This window comes from Neodiprion fabricii, chromosome 2 (genome assembly GCF_021155785.1).
Source record: "Neodiprion fabricii isolate iyNeoFabr1 chromosome 2, iyNeoFabr1.1, whole genome shotgun sequence".
Taxonomy (NCBI): Eukaryota; Metazoa; Arthropoda; class Insecta; order Hymenoptera; family Diprionidae; genus Neodiprion; species Neodiprion fabricii.
In genome coordinates this window covers 28,306,976-28,333,237 of record NC_060240.1, presented here as the reverse complement: position 1 = coordinate 28,333,237, position 26,262 = coordinate 28,306,976, and the positions used below count along the sequence as shown (strand labels likewise).

Below are 26,262 nucleotides of genomic sequence, written 5' to 3'. Positions count from 1 at the left end.
CGCGGTACAGTCGGGTTGCGCAACTGCGATAAGAACTACTATAGGTCGTACCTGCAAACCCACAATCAGTTACGACGATAAAAGTCCGCCGATATAGGATCTGGCCACCTAGCTACTCGTACGGTGAAGAGACAGACAGATCTCACTGTGCGATTATTTTCAGATAGGTCGTAATAACGGTTGAGGAGTGCAGTCGAAAGTCAATTGAAACGATTTACTTTAATTTTATTTGTTCAATGCCAATAGTACCTGTAACTTATGTTTTTCACCCGATTTCAACGAATTGCTATCCATTTAACATTTTCACAAACTAAATAATCATTCGCGATGTATTTTTATAAGCAGTAGGTATTGAAATATTTTTCACGGAGGCGAACGTTTGCAATGAAAAAAATAATACATTATTATGGTCCCATTTATGTATATATAATATTTATTGCGATCGTGCAGGCTTTTTCATTCCTATTCTCAGATTTATTCCATTTTTGCCATGCCATGCTGGAAAAATATTTTTTCAACAAACTTAAGTCCGTCAATTTTAGAAAATACAATTATTACATGTTGGTAACGTTTGTGACGTAATTTGTTTGCTTCAACGTGTTTTTACTCGACTGCGAACTCGATGAGTCCATAATAATTAGCTTAACATAAGCGTTACGATTCCCAATAGACGTACCAGGATAACGAGGTTGATAGAACTCCTCCCACTCTGATTCACAGCTCCGGATCCGTCCTTCCGATGTATCAATACATTTCGTTCCTAGAGTAGCTATTATGTTTCCATAGAGGAGTCACTGCCATTTTTTGTATTTTCTTCTCCACCTGGTTCAGAGATTTTAATTAAAAGTCGATGCATGTTGAACTCGCTAATATAAAAGCTGCGTTATATTTTTACATAAAAATTACCAAATAAATTTTAATTCTTCAGGATTATTATTATCATAACACGACAATTTTCCCTGGTGTTCACTGCGGACTGAATAACCATCGTTTAAATTCTCGATTATTCATTCTGATCAGTCGACGACTCTGCGTCATCATGATTATGAACACTGGAATAAAGTACCGCCGCAGTCTTTATACTCTGTGAAATTGAAATCCTAATTGTCCGATCAACAGTGTGCCTAAGAGTTGAGCTTTTCAAATTTCGGCAAGCTCATAACTTATCCGGGCAGATGCGTATATTTGTCAGAGACATAATGTTGATTAATTAATTGATTGTAAGCCAGAGAAACAATGCCCGTCAGACCCATTTATTGCTTGTTTTGCCGAGAATGACGATTATTTGAACAATAACTGAATATCCTTACAAAATTTAGACTCAACGAGGTTAATACGTAATCGCACAGCGCCGTATTGAAAAGAATATACACGTATTGTGGCAGCGAGATTAATAAACGAATGACACAACAACCTTTGCTATTGGAGAAACGTCTCATGCCATCGGTCACTTCACCGAAACCATCTAGTAATTCGATATTTCTGCTAGTCCGTGGTGAAATTAATCATATTATTAACCACCGTGTGAATTATATACGTAGCAGTGTTTTCGTACGTGCGTCAGAGATTGCCGTTATCCTGCAATGCATCTGTAGAATCAGTATCACGTAGTAATTGCTTCGACGAATCTGTATTCTTTAACGCTTCTCCGGCAGCCTTGTAAGCCTACGTTTTCTTTGGTTTGCAGTAGTTAATAGAAAAATAAGACATTTTTGTAGTACATAAAAGAGAATCTGGGAATTACTATTGACAATAATTGCATCACCCATCTATAATTCCTATTTTTTCCTTGCCAGTTACTGTACACGGTACATGGCATTAAAATAAAACGTGCAATACATTTTTTATACGTTCATCCGATTCCGCAATTCCTGCGGTGTTTCGAAAAATCACTGTCAAAAACGGTCCGCGATCCGATACAAAATCGCGCACGGAATCCTAAACGATTGAAATTTCCAGGGTGCACTATTCGTTCTGCATAGCAATCGATCGCGACCACGTCTCGTAACTTCAACCACTGCTTTTGACCTCGCTTTTAAATCACGGCGAGAATAATGTGACGTTTGCATCAATCCGGTTATTCAATCCGATGATGTTCGATCATTAAAATAAACGAAAGTGTTTCTTAAACTTTTATGCTTAAAAAATAATTTAGCAAGAGATTTTTTTCAAATCATTCTCCGCGTGTCTGATAATACAGGTATATAAAGTACAGTTTCAATAATAAGAGAGAGCATATCCTATCAGTAAATAAATTTTCTTTAAGACCTCAACTTCCCGAGCATATTGTAAGCGCGACAATATTGACAGAATAAAAATAGCTGTGAAACTTGCGCAAACACATAAGATTACCACTTATTATTTTAGTTTAAGAATAAATGGGTCTCGCGACGTCTAAATCTAATTTAGGAAAAAAGGAAAAACAGTTTAAAAAATCTTCCCACGACCATAAGTGAAAGAACACCTCTACTGTATAATAGAAATGATTCGACAAAAAAAAAAAAAAAACAAACAGTCGTCTTATTAGTGTTCACCGTCGTTGGCTGTACAAATGATACTATCAAAGATTTTCCAAACGTTTACGGTTCGGTCCATTCATCCTTAATTAGATCGTGAGCACGAGGTGATAAACGCGAGCTCCTCTTGCGGCCCCCGCAAATTAAAACTACTTCACTCAGATTGTATCTGACATTAATTAACAAATGTCGTGTCGACTGCGTTACAGTTGAGAAGGGGATGAGTTTTGGTCTATTATTCACTTTGCAACACGGGCATAAGTCTACACGTGTATATTACAATAATTGTAACCTGTCCTATTATTATCACGGTAATCATCTAACCCAATTAGAATTCCAATTACGCTGCAGCCGTGTAGAGTCGACGCATGCATTATATAAATCGACGTGAATAACCGGCACATATGTATTTCCGCATATGCTGCTGCACGATGTCAATCTCGTCAATTCGACGTACGAGCATCGAACTGCACGTGTGGTGAGATTATTTTGGGTTTGGTAAGCCAACTACACACGGTGTGATGCATATTATCATCTGTCATCAGCAGGCCTGTGTAATGTTGAAAAAATTTTCACCGTTTTTTCAAAATTAATTTATCGTATAATTATGTTAAGCTTGAAACACAGACGTTCGTTGAATATTTCATCTTATCTTCCGATACCTTTCAACGTTTTAAAATGAACCGATTATCCCAACGCTCGGTTTCTAATGAATTATCGATAACGCTCGTCTTAAAGAATTACGCGAAACCGAACGACGTTATACCAACTCTATATTCACTCGTGAAAATGTTTTTCTCCAAGCTTCAGGCTGATGAAGGCGGGTAAGATTTTGTTTGATAGTCTCGGCTCGTTAATGACCGCCTGCCGGGTAATACGATAACCAAATATCAACGAGGTATACAAGCATCGAGAACAAAATATTACCGAGAAAATGCGCTGGCCGCTCCAGAAAACAACTCCATCTTTCCTTCTCCAATTTCAACTTGATAATTAAGCCTCTCGTTAGAAGAGAATATCGTAAGATCAATTCTGAATTACTGTAAATTTCGTCGGTGATTGTAGCGCTATTTATAAAATGTAATACCCTGTCGTAAATTTGTTTAGCGTTGATAATCGATAAGAGTACGCACGGAATTTAATCGCTAAAAGTCAACTGGGCCATTTTTCAGTCGATTTGAGGTATTGCCAGTCCGTGTTACTCAACCATACCAAACATCTATCTTACATTTGCAAAAACCAAACTATCGCATGTTTGAAAATTAATCTTTCGTAATTCGCTCGTTGCGTTGAACGGTTTTAACTTATATTTTTAACCAGATGGTTCTACCTCTAATTTTTCATATTAAATCTGATTAATCCCCTCGAACTTAATCCTGCGGGATAACAAGTTTGAGCAATATTCAAATCGCGCGGGGCCGCGCTCAAGTGCAAGCGAAGGTTAATCTGGTGTGATAATATCGTTCGATGAATTAGAAATACCCATACATCTGGAATAGTGCTAACGCCTAGAATGCTGCTCCCATAAATCTTGTCCCTCTCTGAAGTAACAATAATGTTTGATGTAATAATAATCACAGCTACGATCGTTACTCGTTGCGGTGACAAAAAGCAGCGAGGTCCGATTTAGGCAGTCCGCGAGTCTTGAATAAATCGTTGACGACTTGTCAGATGCAAATTAGTCCTGATACGTATAATATTATAGTACAAGTATAATATATAATGGATCCGGATCTGCTCCCGCGCTTTGGATCCAGTTCTTCGAGGCACTCGTGGATCGAGCCTTAAACAACTATCGGTGAGCAACAACCTCGTCGCTTCGTTCGACGGGAGAAGAGGTCGAAAGACGATTGTGCTGATACGCGTTCAGGTGGACGATAGTAAAATAAGAATCAACGCGTTATACGTGCGTTCGTATTGTACACAAATCCTAAAAAGAACGAATAAAAATGACAATCCGCTGAATGGAGCAAAAAATTTTAGAAAAAGAGGACAGAACGAATATACAGAGCGGGAAAGAAATAGAAATATAGCAGCCAAGGCCGTGGCATGGTCCGTCTTTCAGCCTCTAGAAACACTCGGTATAATTACACTTCCTACATTTCGTTCGAGGCGGACTGAACAGCTCTGTGATATGCGACATAAGCTCAGGTCTGGGGTCGTGAAATATAAATGGAAGACGAGCGGTGAAATTACTCTCGAGTAGTTAAACACGCGATAAGTACACGGCAATACACATTGCACGTATTACGTGTACATATAGAAGCCCAAGGAGAGTGGAGGATGGATCACATGCCGAAAACAAAGAAAATTGCCCGCTATGTTCCACGGATGCTCAGAGATCCAAAATACATGTCACGAAAGCCAACCCTGATTGCTCAAATTCGTACAAAACTTAGCTTACTCTTTGGCCTGCCGCAAGCTCCGTGAATTCGTTCGCAGATTGAGGACCTGGCAGGAATACTGAGAACCGTACCGAATCGAATTCAACCATTTTCTCACGCAGATATGGAAAATTCTTAGCATATTGCCACAAATAAAAATACATCCTATTTCCCTCATTGCGGATACTGCGTAATTGAAGAGGAATACGCGGATGGGTACTAGGATATGAAAATACTTGCCACGTCCTTATCGTTTTGTGCCTCATATATTCAGCTGCAATTCTGGACTATAACCGTGAAATTTGCATACAAGATCGAGCACCCTGATTAAGGCACGATACAGGTCCTACCATTTTTCAACGAAGTCACTCAAGATTCAAGGTTGGGTTACTTGGGTTACGGTGGCGGTTGTTGGTAAATATCGCGTGGCGTAAACGCAGGCCTGCAGCAATATGAAAGATGAAGAAAAAAAATTTGTATAATTGAAAGGCATTAATATCGAGGGTAGAGACAAGGGGAGAGAGCAAAAGCGACGCGACGATCGAAGGAGCATGAAAATCTTGTTTTTGCAATACGCGTTTGTCGCTCGGTGTGGGCGTGAGTATAAAATGCACGGCGTATAGCGAGCACACGCACGAGATAAACCAGATCGAAAAACGAAGCCAGAACAAGGCGAAGGTCACGCGGTACTTTCAAACCGCAACCTTCATGGGCTATAGTCTGAAATGATTTTTATTTCTTCGGTGCGGGAAAAACTAAGACAATAACCCCATGAGAAATCGCTCGCACTCTCGTTATATGTATATAATATTTATGTACATACAGGACAGACGTATGGAAATCTCTTCCGTTCTCTCGCAAGTGTTGTATTCGAATCAAGGTGGAAGTCATCGGGGCTGACACGAAGGCGTGTTTTTTACGCCGGATCTTAATCCTGGGATAGCCGGAGTTCCTTGATCCGGTGAAGCTTGATCGATTAGTCTGCAAACTTGGTACAATGTGAACAACTGATCAATGTGGCAACGATTCGGCTGCATCGGCTCTCCGAGGACCAATCACAGTGGATTTGTTATTACGCAAAGCTGCCTCGTACCTTACGATATCGATTCGAATCCCGGAAACTTGACTGTTCACTGATCTTCATTGATCACTACAGCGATGCGTTGCGATCCGGCCAAAGGACGATTAAATAATCGAAAAATCGTCGAAGAGACAATTTCTAAGCAATCGATGCTCGTGTTTCTCTTACTCCGTCTACGATCTCATCCTCCTTCTATTCCTCGTCGGTATACAAGAAATTTTCCATATTACTCACCGCAGAATTTATACTGGAAAAGTGGTTAGAAATAAATTCCAATTTAAATTTGTACGCGCGATATCGAGTCTGGTAAAACGTGCATGTAAAATGAGCTCACGATTATCTTTCAGATTGTTCGCGTCAATTGAGAATCGACGAGTGTCGATGATGTGACACGTGCAGATATTACACAATCGTCACGCGCCTGGCTGTTGCAGCCTCGAAATCTCCCGTAGCAAATAGAGCGAAGAACTTCTATCTTTGTTCACGCTCCTACCTGAAAGGGCGAAGGCGGTTCCATTGACGAAAACCGTACGGGAGAAACGAGCATATGAGAAACCATAGATAAGTTATCTCGACGTGGAACAGTTACGCGAGCTTTTTTACCGATATTTCGAACCTTTAATCTATTTTCAAAAGTGGCCGGTACGTGCAAACTGCCGATACACCTTCGGGTGGAGCGTGAACGCTAACCACCCGCGAAAATAGAGTTTAACCGTGCGATCGCTAATGGGATTGGCACGGGGGTTTGCCCCACGTTTTCATTACGTGTCATAGAAACATCTGAAGCGGTGGATAATATATAACCAGGCAAACCCCGAGTCTTCCTTTGGATAAGTAAAACGGAGAACAAAGGGAAAGAGGAAAAGCAATGCGATTCGAAATATTCCTCAACTGTCCGGTCGTCGTAAACAAAAAATTATAATGTACGCGATTTTACGATTTATGAAAGAATTAAAAAAGTGAGGGCTAAAGCGATGATAAAAATTGTCCGCAAATTATAGTCGTCAGAATTGCGAAGCCGCGAAACTTTCGTGACAACTTAGAGCTCGACGTTTACATGTGAATCAGTTTCAAAACTCACCATGCCGAGTCTAATGTTTATTCTTAAATTTCCACCAATCGATGTTTACTCTTGTACAAACAATTATCTTACTTATAAATAATACGAGAAAATTTGTGTACGCGATTATCTTTTTCGATGGACCTTTCACGGGTACTCAAAGCCTGATGGAACAAAAATAAAATTGTGTTGGTCGTCACGCACCGTGAAATTACGTGGATGCCCCCGTAAGGATACCTAATTACAGGCAATTCATGGTACATATCTGGTCACGTGATATTCATTAATGCCTTTTTCCATGCCGGCTAACTTGTTCTCGGTCCGAAACAAAAATAATTCCGAAATTACCGAAATTATGTAGCCGAAAGTACGAATATTGCTGTGTACCCCCAGTTGCATATAATTAGGGGTCCTTCTGATGCGCATCCATGCAATGTCACCGTAAGTATTATACGACAAGTTCGTCATAACTGCACAGGAACGTACCTTTAGTTACCTGCCACAGAACCCGTGTCAAAACACGTGGCTCACAATTTTGCAACGTGCATGATACCACGGACAGACTTCCCCCTTTCTCTTTAGCTTCCCCCCATCTACCCACTCGGAGGTAAACTCAACACCGACATGAACAACGGCTTGAAGTCTTTCTACAACAACTACTACCTGTAACTTTGTACCGCGGCCAAAAGTTTCCAACAGCCCTGCGTCACAGGCACGTTTTCATTCCGCACACTCTGACGGCCCACTTACTTTCATCAAGGTTGAGAAAATATCCATTATTTCCCCTCAAATTAATAGTTGTCAATTAACCCGTTGTTAGATGAAGTTATCTAAATTTTAAATTCGCATTTGTCCGGTCGCGTAAATGTCTCGACATGTTTTTTCCGCGAAAATAAACCTTCGGTCCAAATTTTGTTCTGCTTGAAGCATTATTTATTCAGATGCGTTATAGAGTGCCGATAAAGTTCTTGGTCCTGGCGATGATAAAAAAATCTACCGTCCTACCGGATACGTCATAATTATTTGTCAAAGACGTTTATATCGCTTATCCTACCGTATCTGCAGGTCTATCAGCAAATTCAATGTCAATCGAATAGAAATAAATAGTACATTTCATTACATCAGAATATTTCCATGTACGAAATTGCCCATGTGTGTTATTTCCTGAACTTTCATTTACATTGTTTGCAACAAATTTATCAGCCTCAAGGATAGAAACTTGAAACCATTTATTTGACAAAGGTGCAGTGAATAGTTTCATCACCAAAATGTCGCAGACTGTTGTATCATGCTGTAGGCGGAGTGTTATCTACGTCAGCAACTCGCACGGGGAGACTTTTACTCTCGTTGATATAATTCAAAGAAGATGTTGCAGAAGATACTCGACGCTAGGATAAAAAGCTTGACCCTTGAGTTCATCGCCTCAATATGGAGTTCGCACGAAACCGAAGTCTTTAGGCGTTATTACTGCATCCACGATGTTCTTGGCACCTGAACTTTTTTGTCCCGGTGTCGTCTCGAATGATAAAGACAACCATTAATTTTTTAATACATTTTTATTCGTTGAATTGGAATTTGTTAATTCGGGTTCCAAGTCGTTTTTTTTGTTTCTCTTTCCGTAATAAGAATAAAATTTTTACTAACAAAATCGTGATACCCTTAAAGTGGAACAATTTATTTTCTACATATTAGCGAAAAAATATAAAATCAATTGTTAACAAATTAGTTGGACAATACGTTTGATAGGTAGTGGTAATTTTTTTTTTGTTTTGTCAACCAATCTTCTAAACCAATTGCAGAGCATACTGAATTCTATTGGTTCCTTGCGTAGCATACCAATTCGCGTCGTAATGAAACGACTTTCGATATTTCGTCATTCGATCGAAGTCTACTACGAGAAACTTGTATCCGCGTGTAAATCGAAGACTACCAAGTTTATTTCGCCGTATAATTCTTACTTAAGTATTTCAAGCCTCGCTCCGAACAAAGTCAGAAAATACTAACCACGCGCTATTCGTATTGGCCATGATATATTCGAAATCAAATTATCGTCACTACAGTCACCCTTGCAATTATTAACGCTTCTCCATTTTAACTTTGAGAGGCAAAAAAAAAAAAAAAAAAATGAGAAATTACACGCTCGCCAATCATACGCCACTTCTCAAATTTCCCGGTCTCAAATTTGTTGTTTCTTATTTCGTATCTCAAAGGAAAGCGTCCACGAGTTAGAAAGTAAGAATCCGAGTCACTCAAAAGAAGCTTTATGCTGTTTCACGAGATTCAAATGTAATACAATTAGACAAAATCGTCGTCAATCGATAATAAACGTATTGCAGCGATGAAAGGTCGTTTTCACAAACGTGGGAAATAATTACTATACAACATAAGTTGTTCGTTCCCACTGATACCTTAGAAGGTCCGAGGACTTCTTCACGCTTTGACATTCTGAGTGGCAAAAGCAGCGAGTTACTTGAGAAAGAGTAGAAAATCATGTATTGTCAGTTTACGATGTTTTGCGAAGGAAAACTCCGAAGTCCTCGCTAACAATAAGCTAGCTAAACCAATACCACGAACCATGAGAAGAATCCTAAAGACTCTTACGTGTGAAAGAAGACGCGTGTTTCTCCCACAGAAAGGGGCGAACCGGTAGGAGTAAAAACTAGGTACCCTATCTCCTGCCTCTTTGTACATCTAAGCGAGGTCTGCATGCCAGTTATTTAAAATAATCCAGAATCGATTAGAACTAAACTAGAACCAGATTAACCCCCAATAAAGATATCTCGACCTTCCGTCCAAAATCAGCTTTGGTCTCACGACTTTAAACTTTTTACTATGGAGATTGAGCAGCTTTGAAATGTTTTTTGTTTGATACCAGCGATGAGTAAAACTCTTCAATTTTAATGGAAAATGTATTAAGTACAACAACTTCTCCCAGACTACGAATGTTCCGATTTCTCATCGTCATTCGACGCTTTATCTGGACAATTAAGACGTCTAGAACTCACATTTCGAGCACGCTTGACCAAAAATACACCAGATATTCCCTTTCTAAATGAAACGGTGAGTAACGAGCTCAAACAAGGCGGCACAAGGGTCTCGTTCCGCTGATTCGTCGTCGGAACTTTCGGGACTTTTCCGAAAACAATTTCGTTTTGCGTTTCTTTGGCATGCCGTTGTGTACTCTACGGTGTACTCAGACAGACGCCATGCCTCCTTATTTCGCGAAATTAAACAGCTCAGATATTTTAGTCGTCATTGATAGTATATCTACGACATAGTCTGCCAAAACTTCCTGAGGTTGTACAACCCGCGAAGAGGATATAATTACGCGATCAATTCCATATAATGAACAAGCAAACATGATCGGTCATGACCCGAGAAAGATGGGCCCCCAACCTGTAAATTGATATGCTTCGAGTCCGGTCAAACTTCACCGAACCATGCGAATCTCGGTAGCGTCTAATCGGTTTTGGATTCGTGGATCGGACTTGTCCACGTTCCAAGAATCTGAGGATCGATAACCCATCTAAACATCAAACGTCCGATCTCTCGGGATTTCTTGACTCTGGTGATATTGCCCTTTGGCACATCCAAGTTGCCATAACACACCTGAGACAGCCAAACCAAGCAAGATAATTATATGTGTGGGTACTGATTAGCAGAACTGCGATAGAATGTATATTTCGGATATGAGAACGTTGGTACTGAATGAACGTTGATTAAGTTTGAGAAATTTCGAGTCCTCGATATCGTAGCGAAAGCATACATATCACTTCAGAATATGTGTCGAATTTTCTCATAGATACAAGATTAAATAAATTTGAAAGCGTGCAAGCCGTAGTTAACATTCGAAGATACCGTTCTGTATCATTGTTGAGATTTCAATTCATCTCGAAGATACTTCGAAAATTCGATCAAACTTTTATATGAGTTTTTAGACACAGATTCGAAAGAATTCCATGATTACCGGATACCCTAGATAAAAGTCACAAAATTGTTCGGAAGCTCTCGAAATATGAGTGAGTTATAAGTATACCACTGGAAAAAATCAGCGTATATAGACCGACAGTCAGTGAAATATCCATGAAAATTCACTGAATCGTAAGTGTATATGCAGTGATTTTTTCAGTAGTATACTTATAACCGGAAATTAGTGAATTTTCACTAATTTAAATTTAGAGAGCGCTAAACAGTGACTTCTCGGCTGCGTGTAAAATAAAATTCGTGACAGTATAAGCATGTAAGGACCTTAATTTGATGATTGTAGCAACTGGCCAACTGTGAAATTTCGACAAAGCTGCTTATTGAGAAACTCTGAGATCAAATTTTGAATAAAAGGAACTTGAGTAACCGAAATGTTCTTTGCAATAACAATAATGAATCAATTGAGATGATTTGAATAATTGAAAATCATAGCGAATCGCTTGAAATCACGTGACAACGTTGATGAGTCACGGAGCAAGCGTTGGAAATCATGAAAATTCTGATAATAATTAAGTCTTGCGGCAGTCAGCGCCAAATATGTAGTTTCACTTGAGTGAAATTCTATTGATTTTCATCTTATCTCGTGCTTTCGTTGATTATCAGTTTACCAAGTGATTTCTCACGATTTCCTGTGTTTCTGTCCTGCGATCCGGAAATCATAAAACATCGCACAGAAATCTGAAAGTCAATGACAATGAATTGGAATCGTTAATTTGATTTCCAAGTAAGTAGCCCCTCGACTATTTCCATTGTACGGTGATCAATTTTGAAAGGACCACCGGATGGAGCCCCACCGATAGCGCTATAGTTTATTAATCCTCTCTCCTCGGATCTTCCAATGCAATCCAATATTCGGATGAATATTAATAATACATCGGGCAACAGCTTGACGTGGGTAACGGCTTACGACCGCCCGGATATTCATAACTGGCTTGTCTATAGAGCATCATCATCGAACACGGGGGTTGGCATCAGCGTCGGTGCCGTTCCTCACGTGGATGCCGACGCTTGCGCACGGGGTTCGTCGACGGAAGGTATAAGTAGTGCGCAGCATCCCTCAAAATCTCAGTCTACCTGCACTCGGTGGCAAGCAACTGCGAGGCCAAAAGCACCGACGCAAACCGAGTCACAGTTGTCATAAATATCACGCAAAAAATTATGCTCATTAAATAAAAAACAATCGATCTCCCGGCCGAGTGTTTACTGTGTTGTTGATTACACATAAGTTGACCGGAGCAGCGTGAAACGACATCGGCGTATAATATAAAAAACAAACCCCAAGAAGCATTGAACCGTACTTCAGTGTACAGAGAGTGCAGGGTGAAAAAAGACTTGGACGAGAGTTCGAAAAGGAACGACGAGACATCGCCTGGATATCGACTCGCACACCTGGATATCCCAAGGAACCACGTCGTTTTGGTAAACCCGGGATTACCCGACTGGCACAAATCGCTACCAACGATTGTTGTTCATCCGGCATCTTCGCCAACGGCAATGGAGGAATCGACGAGGCTGACGAACGCGAGGAGTCGAGTTTCCCGAAAGCACAACCGGCGCTCGGAATTCGTCGACGAATACAGCACGGACAGCGGATGCAGCAACAGCGGAAGCATCGGAAGCGGTGAGCGTATTTGCGGAGGCGGAAGATCACCGCGTCGTCACAATTACCTGGAGCTACGCGGCCATTCCGCAACGTCCTACTCGCAGGAGCGGCTGCCCCGCAGTTTCGGAAGCTGCAACAGGGACAGGCACAGCAGTAAATCATCGAGATCCTGGAGCCCGAGTGACGGCCGAAATTCCACCGACTACGATCAGTCGTCACCGCACTCATCGAATTCCTCCGACGATCGCAGGAGCGACAGCGATTCGACGACGAAGCGATCCTCGACCACCGACACACTCCGCAGGGCCTTCCGGACCCTCAAGATATCGTGGCGCGAAACGGAGGAGAAAAAACACGCGAAAAAATCACGAAAGAGCATACTGAGAAGCCCGGTTTCCTACACCTACGTGCGGGGCCTTTCCGGACTCCCGACTCACCGTGTGCCCAGAAACTCAACACCGAAGAGAATACTGCCGTGCGTATGTCAAAAGATTATCGGATTGAACCGGTAGTAAGTTTGGTTGATATTGGAAAAATTTTTTATTCGATACGCAGGTATCAATGACTTTGAAAATGAGATTTTTTCCAATCCGGTAAATCGTATACATGATACTTCGCGTGTATGCGCATCGTTGGAGTAACGAAATTCTGAGTACAACAAGGAATATTTTCTTACTTCGTTGAAAAGAAAACTTGGGAAAACAAACGATAAATATCAAGAGTGGAGAAAGAAGGGAAAAAAAAGAAAAAAAAGACAGTTGAAAAAACATGAAAATATTTGCGAGATGTAGGTTAGATGCTGGGATCAAAATATCACTCGATTTAGGTAGGCGTATTAACGTGAGCACATCACAAGGGTATATATAAATGCACACACAGAAATGTATAATTATATAATATCGTATACGAATTATAGTTGCATTAGATAAAGTACGAGCCGTTTTACCCGTAGGGTAAATAATTTGGCAGTATGTATACCTAACTGATTAACGGGGCTATCGACTTAAGTAGCAATTCTCGGGAGGATCTGTATTCGTGGCATTTAACGTTACAACTTACTATCGAAAAAGTGTATGAAAGTAGCCCGTATTGACCTAACGTCTTTGGGTGGGTGGGGGTCGAAACTTAGACGGGTCGGTATTTCGAATAGCCGATACATCGAAACTTCAAACAAGTGAAAATAAAATAACGTAAATCAGTATTTCGAACTGTTAATCTTTCGTTATTTTATTTTCGCATGTTTGAAATTTCGGAACATCGGCCGTTTGAAATGTTGACCCTTCTAAGTTTTGACCCCCACCTATGTCCTTCTTTGACTATATTCTGTATTAGTCCGAATGAAATACGTGCCAATGAAGTCGTGGAATAGGGAAATATTAAGCATACGTATAGGTATATGCACAATACACATGGGCAGAGGTATTCAGCGAGGAGGCGAGAAACAAATGGAATGCACGAGGTTTGAAAATTTAGCTAATTCAGTCTGCCGTAAACGTCAATTAACGCGTATGTACACACATGAACATGTAATACGAGTAAATGAGTCTCTTTGAAATTATACAAAGAAAAAGGAGAGATAGTCAAGAGAGACCAGAGGTGAGAGAGATGAAAAGAATTAAAAAAACATACAAACATATATCATTATATACTAATTGTATGAGCATGAGTGGTGATAATCGTATATAAATCTAAATATAACGTATTGCTTGATTAACTGCATATATGTATAACGGGGCTTTAAAGCTCGAATCTTTAACTTTAAGAAAATTGTATTTTTTTTTTACTTCAACTTTCGTTAAAATTAATAATCTTAATATTAATTTAGTCAATGCGACTTATAGATGTAATAATTATCGATAGGTACATATAGGTGTATGGTATGTATGTATATATTTATAATGCCGATCTCGATCACTAAACGATTATGCTGACGTGAAAAACGTGCACCTCGTACGCCAATCACATTACATGTATTATCCTTTAAACGTGTAACGACACATCAATTCTTCGTCAATGTTCAAATAACTGAAGAATGCTCTCTCGATTATGCAATACACGAACATACGTAGACACATTATACATGCGACGTATTCATGTTCCTAAGTTGTGTCAATTGAGTAAATCATCATTATACTTAAATATGAATGCATGCAGATATTTAATACACTTGTACGAGGTGGACATTGGCCAAACAACATAACGAATTTAACCACAGACTTTGCGTGTGACCCGCCTAGTGCCTTGTAGAGAATTTCCCCGTGCGAATGGCCTAAAACCGCAAATCAGTCTTGATTGTGGGTTCGAATGAACGGCGCAAACAAAAATGATGTGAAAAAAAAAAAAAAACATAGGATGATTGGCAAAAATAGTAGAAATTCTCAGGTTTGCGTGTTTTATATATCATGTTTATATGTAAAAATGTTGTACTTTACGAATAAACATTTTCGATGTTAAATACAAAAATACTTGTAAACGTTTTTATCGTGACTATTCATCCCTCTGCTGCAGTCTACTTATGAAGGTTGGTTCTCTCAAAATCGATAGTTTTTACCATAGAACCCTACACGTCCGTACGAAACAAATAATCTACACAAGGGATAAGCGCACCTCAGAACTTCAAATCGACGCTGCTAACGGACTGTTCGACGTGAAAGAGTTTTGTCTTTTTCATTAGAAACCTGAAAGACTGAAGAATAAAATAAGTATACGCGAGAAAAGCCTAATATGAATTTTTCACCGTGAAAACTTCGATTGAACAAAATAACCAAAATGATTTTAGCAGACCGTAAGAATTATATGGGATTAGGGATACCCGTGTCTAAGGTCCTAGGGTTAATCAATTTCATCTCGAAACGGTTGTACATTGAGTATTTATCAAATTATAATATTCGTAAGCTTACAAGAATACAAAGTATTTGAATTATGAACGAGAACTTCGATATCAGTGCTTCAATTCAAATCCCATCGAAATGGTTCAAAATCTGGTAGATTCATTCCAACTCATTATACCATAGGTCATTTTAGGCAGAAAAGTATTTTCTACGAAATTTTCTGAAACATCTTTTTCCATCATGTTGAAATTGTCGAATATTTAACTTTACAACATTGCACTGATATTGATTACGACCCAAAAGTATCGAATTCGCTAATATATCGAATTGACTATTCAGAAATAAAAAATGCAATCAAAAAATTCTCCAGAAAATAATTATCTCAATAAAATGAGCTATCGTAGTAAAGTGAAACCATAAATACCTACTGTAATTTTAACCGTTGTGAAGCTATTTGAATTGTAGCACCGACATCTAAGTTTTTGTCCATAATTACCACATTTTCCATTATAGTATTTATTTTTAAAGAGATTTCCGTAGCTCACAAATAAAATAATTTGACAAACACTTAACCTGCGACTACGTCATAATAGAATTGATAAAAAAAAAAACGCTGATATCAAGTTTGGGCAAGCCTATCTCATCGACTCCACAATTCCCCTTTACCACAACACCTAGCACAGCAAAAATTGACTCGACCGAGGCGGTGAATCGATGGAAGTGGAAAACATCCAAACCTCGGTATAAGCATAGTGAATTAGCACACGAAATAATTAGCGACACTAGAATCTTCTCCATACGCATACAGACGATACCGTCTGCCGCAAGTTGCAGATAAATCTATTCTTGGTAAGACGTACAAGGATGCAGATTGTCCGCTGCCTTCCGTGCAGGTAAATCACTCACCAACAGCGCAGTTAGATCAGATTCCCGATACTCACCCCGTTCAGCCTCTCGACTCGCCCCCCTTTCGTCCCCGCACTCTATCTTGCCTACCTGTGTTCCATTTTTAGTGCCGCACTGCAGTCTGGGAGCGCTCGACACCCACACGAAGAAGGTTTCCTATTTCTGGCTAGAGTGGCCGGCCGGTCCAACACCGAGGGGTAGTTTTCTAACGAGGTCAGGGGTTGTCTCGGGTTCGACGACTCCGAAGAGCCTGAACGAGGGCATGATGCCGCATTTGCAGAAGGCACCTGCACCGCCTCGATACACCGGAACCCGAGTGTTGAACCCGAACCCTTCCGGGTAATATATTCGTTCTATTTTCAAAGTCCGCCGTGCAAGCCACTCTTGTTGCTAGATGAGAAGTCATCCTTGTAACTCGAGTTTAAGAGGTAGATGGTGAGAAGGGACATTATTCAAGGAGCCATCTTTTCACCCGACCAATGAACATGAATATTCTTTATTTTGTTGCCAGATATAAATTTTGCGGTTATGGTAAAGAATGAAGTAGTTAGGGACTGTGTATTAACAATAAAGAAAAATTTCTCACAGTGTGATATGAGCTTTGAGAAATAAGGTGAAATTGATAGCAACATATTTCGTAGGCCAATAAACTGTTCGGTGTTGAAAATGCTGCGGCATTCCTGGAAAATCTTTGACATTTTTTTGAGTATAATTTACATGAATACCTACATTCAAGTTTTTATATTTGTATTATGTTTTTGAATACACGCATTACTTTGTTGCGGATTTGATCGGTCAGGGCGCTGATACAGTCAATGTCACATGACGACGATTTTCGTCACATTTATTCGATATACTACATGTACGTACGTATATACGAGACTAGACGAAGTGGCATCCCACGTATTCCATAGAGCACAGCAAAGTTGTTTTAGTCGTGCTGATATTTAGCATTCCGTTCAAATTTTACGCTCCGTGCTCTCTTAATTTGATTCAGTGAATTTTCACTGATTATAAGTATATTATTGAAAAAACCAGTGCATTATACACCGACGATTAACTGACATTTCACTGACCTTAACACTGATTTCCAAGGCACACGCATTGATTTTTTTCAGTGATACACGTATAACTAATTCATATTTAGAGCGTGTACTTGGCGAATATTTATTACTTAACGAAATGAATGCCTAACCGCTCAGTCCATCGACACCAAGGGCTTTGGAAGATTTCAGGCTCTCCTCTCGAGGAAAATTTCATAAATTTCCGTAAAACGATGTGAACAAAGCAGACGAAATACAATAATATGATTTTTTCAACCGATAATATGAAAGCAATTATTTATCGTAGATTAGAAACAATTAACGAAAACGTGTTATACCATTATATTTATAACTCTCTGCGGTCGGTGATAATTTCTAAAAATATACAACTTGCTGCGATATTGGTCCAGAGTATCCCGAAACAGTCCATCAATCATAATCTGCGTTCTATCTCCCTTATTTCATCACGGATTACGTAAAGCTCCTGGTACGATAGCGAGACATCTTCGCGGTAAAACTGTGAGCATCGAATAATTCTGGAATTGACAGATTGACAATATTTCTCCCATCACGTAAGATTGACTCCAGCGACGGCAGTGGCATTATAAATAAATCGCTGTTCGTAACGTCCATCGAAATGGTTATCGTAAAAAAGATGGTCGAAGCCTCGCGTATAAGCCAAGTGGTAAAAGTCCGGCTCGTACAAGGGTATAAACAAAGAGTCACACCGCAAATGGGGAAAGGAAGGGGGGAATAAACCTAGGGGATGATGATCAGGGAATGACGGGAGATGCGGGAGTGCGTGCCGAGGTCACGGATTCCAAAAATAACCCAGCGTTCTAGATTCGTGTCATGACCCAGTTTTCCCGCGACCGTAATGACGGACGGCGGTCCCGCTTCCATTCATGGTGTTTCACCCTCCGGACACAAACGCAACCCTCCGATTCAATTAGTACGTACCCATGCGCTGTTAATTCCCGACACACGGAGATTACCCGAGCTGTTGTTGCTACCTAGTTACCCGATAATTGTTATTCTTCTTCCTCTTCTTTTTCTATTTCCAAACGAATGGTACAGGTGTACCCCCTTGGAATTGGAGGCGTTTCGTCGGCTGCTAATCGTCTTCGGGGCACGCCGAACATCCGTCCGGTATTTTATTCATTCCCTTTACCTGTGCAACGTTCGTCTATTTTTATCCGACCTCTGCGGCCCCGAGGGATGCTGGGGCTCCGGATACTCCCCTCTACACCTCCTCCTCTCGGCCGAAAGGACGCGACCCAGTTTCAGGTTGTTGCCCCTGACTACGTCATACCTTCAGCAACCCCATTCACGACCCTTCGCTCACCTAGATTCTACCCGCGTATAGCGTACCATGAAGTATAACCGTTCATTGAGACCCCGGGCACAAACCGCTGCACCTACTCTCGACAGTTTTATTGGCTACCCCGTAGCCACCAATCAGCCGGAGGTGTCGGAGGTGGGATGATTTTCCGGATTTTTCCAGGTGTTGAAGTGCTAAAATCTTGACGAGATTATTTTTTATTTGTTAGTTAGATTAGAGAAATAACGACGCAGCGGGGATTACGAAGGCTGTTTGTTCGTATTTTGATTCATTGCCATCCTGTTGATATAGATTTTCTTTGGGAAAAATTCGCTGAATCAATTTCGGAGGATTTTACCCGACGTGTCAGTAGAAGAATTGGCGAAAAACATACAATATTTATCGGTATAGAAACATATTCCTCGTAGGACACTGTACTTCGAATTTCTCAATCATCGTACAAAATAACTGGAAGAGTCGGTCAGTCAGATCAATTTACCGCCAAGACGAATTTCGTCTCAATACATTCATAAATGTACACATAGTTTCCGGAAATTCAATTGTATCACTTAAATTGTGTACTTGTATACCTTTTTATTTTATTGTGAACTATGTGATTGAACCGAATAGAGAAATTTGCATTCTACAGTAATTCTAGTACAAATACTAATGCCTTCCTTTTCAAGTCATTACAATGGTTCCTGCCGGTTTAAGGAGTTTATTTGCCTAAAAATTGATCGACACTTTTTAATTATTTTGTATTCACTCTATGATGTCTGGTTTCATACTGAAGACTAATTTCAACAGAATCACTGAAACACTCTTCTTAACATGTTGGTATCGTCGATAGTCAATTTCTTCAAAACCGTGCCCCTGATTTGATCGTGATCGAAAAATGGCAATGCTGAAATGACCACTGACAGAAAAAGAAAACCTGCATCATTAGTATTAAAGAAAATAGTCTTCTAAATTAAACGTGAAATTAAACGAATTTGCCAACTTCTTAAATTAAATTGTCGAGTGATTTGAAACGAAGCATCGATATCTTACAATTAGCGTTTATTTATAACTCCAGTCATTTTTATTTTGGTGTTTTTCAAGAAATCCCTCCAGCTTATGAGTACAAGATTTTGACAATTACACAAGGTACGATTGCCTCGACATAAATTTATTGAAAAGTTGAGATTTTTGACCCACCGACTGCTTGACCACGTCCTCCATTTCAGCGAAGCGTCACAACGCCAAATCACAAATTCATACAAGCCCCATAGTTACGTGTACAATTCATAATGCCTGGATTGTCGGTGGCTCTCTTCCCTTTCCTCCACCGCCATTCGGTCCCTTTCATCCCTTAGCGATACAGTTTGACCCAGTTTGGTTCCAGCGCAATGACGTCACACTCGTCATTGAGAAGGCCGTCCGACAACGTGCCCTACTTAGGAGGGCGTAGTTATAGTATCAGGAAGCTCTCCCAGCCAAGTTCCCTGGGATTCCCGGGAGTTGCAGCAAATATCGGGAAACCTCCATGGTCACAGATAGCTACATACTTTTATAATACCTTTATCGAAATTTTTACGCGATTCGAAAAGTTATTCTCACTATCAATTTAGAGATTGCTCGTCTGATTTTACCCAAGCTGATCTAAGTTAGGGGAAGAAGCGTATCGACTGAGACCAAAATCATTCAAAACCGTACATTCGTTCTCGCGTAATATCGTCAGATAAAAAACTTGATTAAAAAGTTTTTGTACAGGCAGTATTCATCTGGAAATTATCGGCGGTGATTCAATCTTTGCAGATCATAATATGAAAATCTAGTAAAATCTCATCTTTTAATTTTCTGGGCTATAAAAATATTTTATCCTAGTCCGGTTTCTTTGGAAAAAAAAGAACAAATAAGCAAACACTTGAATATTACTTGCTCTCAGGACTCATTTTCAGGCCGAAAGCTCGTTACGTCATTTTTTATTCTCAATGCCGGACGTTTTTCTATTTATTTTCAGATTCAACGATATTGGAAGTGATTAAAGCAGTTACCGAACTCCTTCAAACTTCAGCCGCCACTAACTTACCGTCGAATAATTATCATGCCCCTTAATATAAATCTAATATAAATGCTATTAGTAAGACACTACTGGACTAACAATGAGCGAAATTTCTAATCGTCGTTACTTTTATACAGTCCCTAACCATTTTCATTTCTTACCGCAATTGAGAAATATATAATTCTGCAGTATACGAAAAGGTATGTTTATTACTATTAGAAGTAAACTAAATTGACTCTATTTAATGTCGCAATAACCTGTGCAAGGAAATGTAGTACCATCGACTACAATCACACCAAATAGTTGTGTGTGCGATTTTTGTTGTTGTTTTTTTTTTTCTAATCTTGCAATAGCAAAAATATTCCAACCTTTCCCGCAGTCAAGATACACAATTTATCGGAATTTTTGGCGACCATAAAAAACGGAACTATCCACGTTGGGTAGCCGCCACATTCAATGAGTCCCAACCACCTCTCGGAGGATGCAATACGTTCCACTGCGAAAGCGTGACGTCACGGTGACGTCAAGTTTCCATGGTAACCAGCCTCGACGTCGACGCGCCTCCGGATACCACAGGGCGCCAAGCCATCCCGACCCTCGGGTAACGGGAACGCTGACCTCAGAGTAGGGCAGTTCCTCTTCACCTCGCGCGCACCCCTGGCCCTGTACGACACTCAGCGAAACTGGTACGAAACCCATCCCCCGATGTTTGCCAACCCTTGGTTAAGGGTGGCGAGGTGGAAATTTACAACGTTCAACCGATTCGAAAGTCTGGGCATCGTCAATTACACACCGTCGTGTTAAACGCGGAAGGGTTAATATTTCCACTAGTGCTGTGCGATTAATCGATTAATTGAGTTCTTCGTTTAATCGTTTTTCCGATGAACCGATGGTTCAGAATCGTATACCGAGTGACCTGCAGAATTATAAAGAGGAAATCTGGATTAATGGGAAAAATTATTAATCGAAACCGAGTCGAAAAAACGACTAACCGAAGTCGTCGATTAATCGATCAATCGAAAAAACTATTAACCGAAGCTGCCGACTAATCGATTAAGCTTGCCAGCTTGCTGCTGTTGAAACATTCGAAAAGTTTTTATAAAATTCGCATATAATTCCGAGAATGATGGCAGGTTGTTAAAATTCTTTAGATTGCAAATGCGACTGTAGTTGAAATAAATACAGGCCATTTTATTTTTTTACTTTCTATTTTACGGCACAAGTTGAGAATGAACTTCTTCGAACTTTTCAACCGTATACATGCATTCATTGATCCATGGGACATCTATTATGCGTATACATGGACATACCTCTATATGTACCCCATTGAAAAGCGTGCCCAGCTTCCAACGTATGAACAGTCAACACTTTATAGAAACGCCCTGTAATCTGACCGTAAAATGTGAAACGGAAGATATTATCATGCTGTAAACTATAATACGTGATTCAGAAAAAATTTCGAGTAGCAGCTATTATTCATCGAACGGAAATCTGACCCAGCACTAATTGCCGTGTCATCCGTCCTTCATCCAGCATCCATCGAATGTGACACGAAAATTAATGCCAACGTGATTGAGGGCTGTTGTATGCGAGAAGATCACTTCGTGCTAATAGGAACCGCTATGCAATCGGCTCAAGGCCATTTCAAATGTGTATTGTATTTATGTATTTGATCGTGAAGGTGCAACCACAACTCGGACTCCGTATACCATTGCATCGCATCCTTGCGCAAAACCATCCTCTGCTCCAGCTCAAAGGTTCATCCCGAACTGGGTTAAACCCCGTCCCCAGATACCCGTCACCTCGTCGAGTGACGTCACAGTACGAGCGCACCTTCGATTGGGGTTGTTTTTTTTTTTTTTTTTTTCAAGAAAACTTTACAGCGACGCAACAAAATTGATGTAAGAGTCAAGTTTTCTTCTCGTTTTTTGTGCTACCAACATCGCATGCCGATCGCACGAAGTGCTGAAATGTACTCTTTCTTCACTCCAGCACTTTTTCGTTCATGCAAAAGAAATAAATCCAATGATCACTATTATCGATCACGTTAAGATTTATAGCATGTATGCAGTCAGGTCTAAAATATATGTAACCTAAAGTATGGTAAAAAAAAAGTCCCCACGATCCAGAAGAAGATTTTTAACGCCTAATCTCATCTGTGAGCAAAGACCTTGTTATCATTAACAAATCTACAGGATTCACATTTTTCTATTAATTGTTCAACGATAAATCCGTACAAGTATAATTCGTCTAGCTTTTTCGAACGAGAAATAACTCATTTTATTCGGAAATGAATGACCTACAAACATTTTGAGGCTAATTTTTTCCTTGAACTTTGAAATTAGGTAATAAAAAAATTATTAAGGATCGTTACAACTTACACAAATGACTAAGTTATGATTCGGCAAGAAATTGTGACGTTTTCTATAGAATCTCATTTACGAATAATATGAGCTTTTATTCATTGTAATAAGCCAAAAAATTGCTTGTATTTTTTTTTTTTGAAATAATGGTACACGTTTTTGCAATAATGATCACGTTGTTAATAATAAGGCGTCAATAACACAAGAAGGACGTTTCAAACTGGATGTAATTTTAACAGTTTCGTTAGACACTAGCATGAAAACGAAAACATTGATCAATCCACCTTTCTGTTGTCTCTTTGTTTTTTGGCAACGACGTCTTCGCAGCAAACATCCGTCACACCGAGATGTGCGTGAATTGGGGAAGGTCTTTGTCAGGTTCAAAGGTACCGTCTCACGTACCTTTCGCAACTTAATTTCATGATAAAAAACACAAGACCCACGTACATGCCGATACTAACCTACGCATACATACGGTAGTTGAATAAACGCTTCTTCTCTGAGTACGTACGTCATTTATTTTTTTAAATATTTTCACTACATTCCGTCTACCCTAAATACGATATCCACCGCACGATTTCTCCGACGTTCACCGTCAAATCTAATCAGGCCGTATATTAAGTTTCAGTCAAATTGCGACGCAGAGGATCAATGACTAAAGATATAAAAATAAAATCGGGAGATTGTGGAGGGTGATTATTTTCGATCGGACAATAATAGATCAGACATTTTATTGAAACTCAATCTGAAACAATTATCCGATGCGGTGAATTTGCCGGTACAACCGTTAGACGATGTAATAAGATGCGTGCCAAGTTATTTCATGACAATTTGTCAAGCACGTACAGTGCGAAAGGATTTCGAGATACAGTTGAGGTGGACATTGTTCAACAATACGCTTGTTAGATAAATTATACTTTATTAATACAAATGATGTTGGCTCGAGTACGATATTACACATACGTTGGAGCGCGGAATGTGTATCCAGCGTGGTAGATAGCACGTGACTGACTCGAGGAATGTTGGTACAGTAGAGCTCAAATCGCATTTTCAAATACACTACAGTTAATAACGTGACTAGGTGACACGTGATTGTGAATCAGATTTTCTCCCGAATCACGTGAACGTTGTTATGGGGTATGATTTCAGCGCGTGACTTGCTAAGGGCTGCTCTATTCATCTTTGACGTCAAATTATAGGACTCGTACGCAATGGGCACGGTTTTCCTTCCAATTACCTAACGACTGATTTATATATATATATATATATATATATATATATAATTTTATTTGAAATGGAAGTATATCGCTAATTAGAGAAAGAGTAATTCTCGAAAAGGCATCACTGGAATCAATTAAAGCTTTGTTCCCTGCCTTGCTTGATCTCGATTACAAATTGTCATTAGCAAATATTTATCTTCGGTTTAAATCAGATTACATAGATCCAATTACGAGCTACAAATACTTATTGGCTTGTTGTGTAAAAAACGCTTTTGAAGAAATTTTAAGACTACAAATACCTCAGTTTTTCGCAATTTTTCATTTCACCGCTTTGACACACGTCAATTTATTATAGTTTCAAGTTTTTTCGCCCACTCAGAGGAGAAGTTTTAGTATCGAATGTATCCGTCCCGTTAAACGATTTACCGTAATTTATACTGAAAAAACAGGATCCAATACCCGAAAGGCGAAGGGCAAATTCGATCTTGCCAATTTATCTTTGGTTGGTAGAAGAGAGAGTTTATATTTATTATTGAAAAAAAAAAAAAAACAGGGAAACGATTTGAACAATAGAAGACCGAGGAACTGTCCTATGAAATACACAGAAATCAAGCATCGCCTACGCAATGTGAATGTAAATCATAATTCAATATCGAATTGAATATTTTGAAAATTGATGTAAGGAAAAGAAAAAATATAAAACCAGGGTAAAACGGAATCGAGAAGACTGAAAACAGCTTGCGGCGGGTGCGGATAAAATAAAATGAGACCGTACAAGAACAATTCAGACGATGGAAATGAAACTCCAAGAATTCTTTGAATTGCCTCGTTTTTATTATTTATATTCCCCTTGTTTTTACGTTTTCATACGTACCTCGTACTAACGTAAATCAAGGCCTTCCCACTCTGCAATTTTGTACCATCAAAAGCTGCAACTGTTGAACGCTATAATTAGGAGTCAATCAGCGTCTGACACTTGAGCCTCGAAAATCCAAAATCACAGATTGTTTTTCTTTTTTTATACTTGGTTCTGGTATCTTGATCGCAATGGGTATTCACGTAGAAGTTTCAACTTATTAACAAAATATCTGAGGTAATTGAATTTTTTTCATGTACTTGATAACGATTCAATTAAAAAAAAAAACAATTTCCTTACTTCAACTGTATTTTATTACCGACTTCACCTTTCATCGATGTTTTACACCGTTTCGAGAAATGATCGATCCAACATCGTTAGGGAAAAATAATGCTTTTTGTTCCTGCATCATCGTTTTAAAATATCTAATCGCAAAAGATATATATCTTTTTTTTCAATATTACACTCAATATTCACATGGATATATAAAAGACAACGAATGTGAATTTTGCTCATCAAGAAGGTAAAAAAAAAAAAAAAAAATGAAAAACAAATTTACTGATACACTGAAATGTAGTTAAAGTTCTTATTCGTATCATCGCGTAACTACGATCTCCTCACAACGGATGGTACTTACGCTTTCACAGATGAATCCACTCTGACACGTTTTAAATGATTTTCTCGACAGTTGAGAACAATTTCTGAAGCAAATTAAAATACGGCTTTCTGACGTGCCGAAGAAAATATAGCGCGCAACACGAGCTCACAGCTGCTTCCCACACCGAGTAAGAAGCCGGACTTGGATGGATTTAATTAATCAGATTTTTGATTACCTTAATTAAAAGCTTAGGAACTGTTTTTTTTTCCACGCAAATCGGAACCGCTTCATCCCCCGTGACGCACTTCTTCCCTGTTTCTGCTCCCGTAAACACGATTTAATGTACGTAATACATTTGAATAACGCAGGAAATCTGAACTTTAATCATTTAATCACGAAGTAAGCTGGATAAAGCTTTGCTTACGGTGTAATGAAAGGTATGAATTTTCCAT

General features: G+C 39.4%; 1 protein-coding gene across 1 annotated transcript; it reads left to right on the top strand.

Moving 5' to 3' along the window:
* Nucleotides 1–12,111: 12,111 nt before the first annotated feature.
* Nucleotides 12,112–14,629, top strand: LOC124176677. Its single transcript, XM_046558253.1, has one exon. The coding sequence runs from the start codon at nucleotides 12,520–12,522 to the stop codon at nucleotides 13,138–13,140; it is 621 nt and encodes a 206-aa protein (XP_046414209.1). The 5' UTR covers nucleotides 12,112–12,519; the 3' UTR covers nucleotides 13,141–14,629.
* The last annotated feature ends 11,633 nt before the right edge of the window (nucleotides 14,630–26,262 follow it).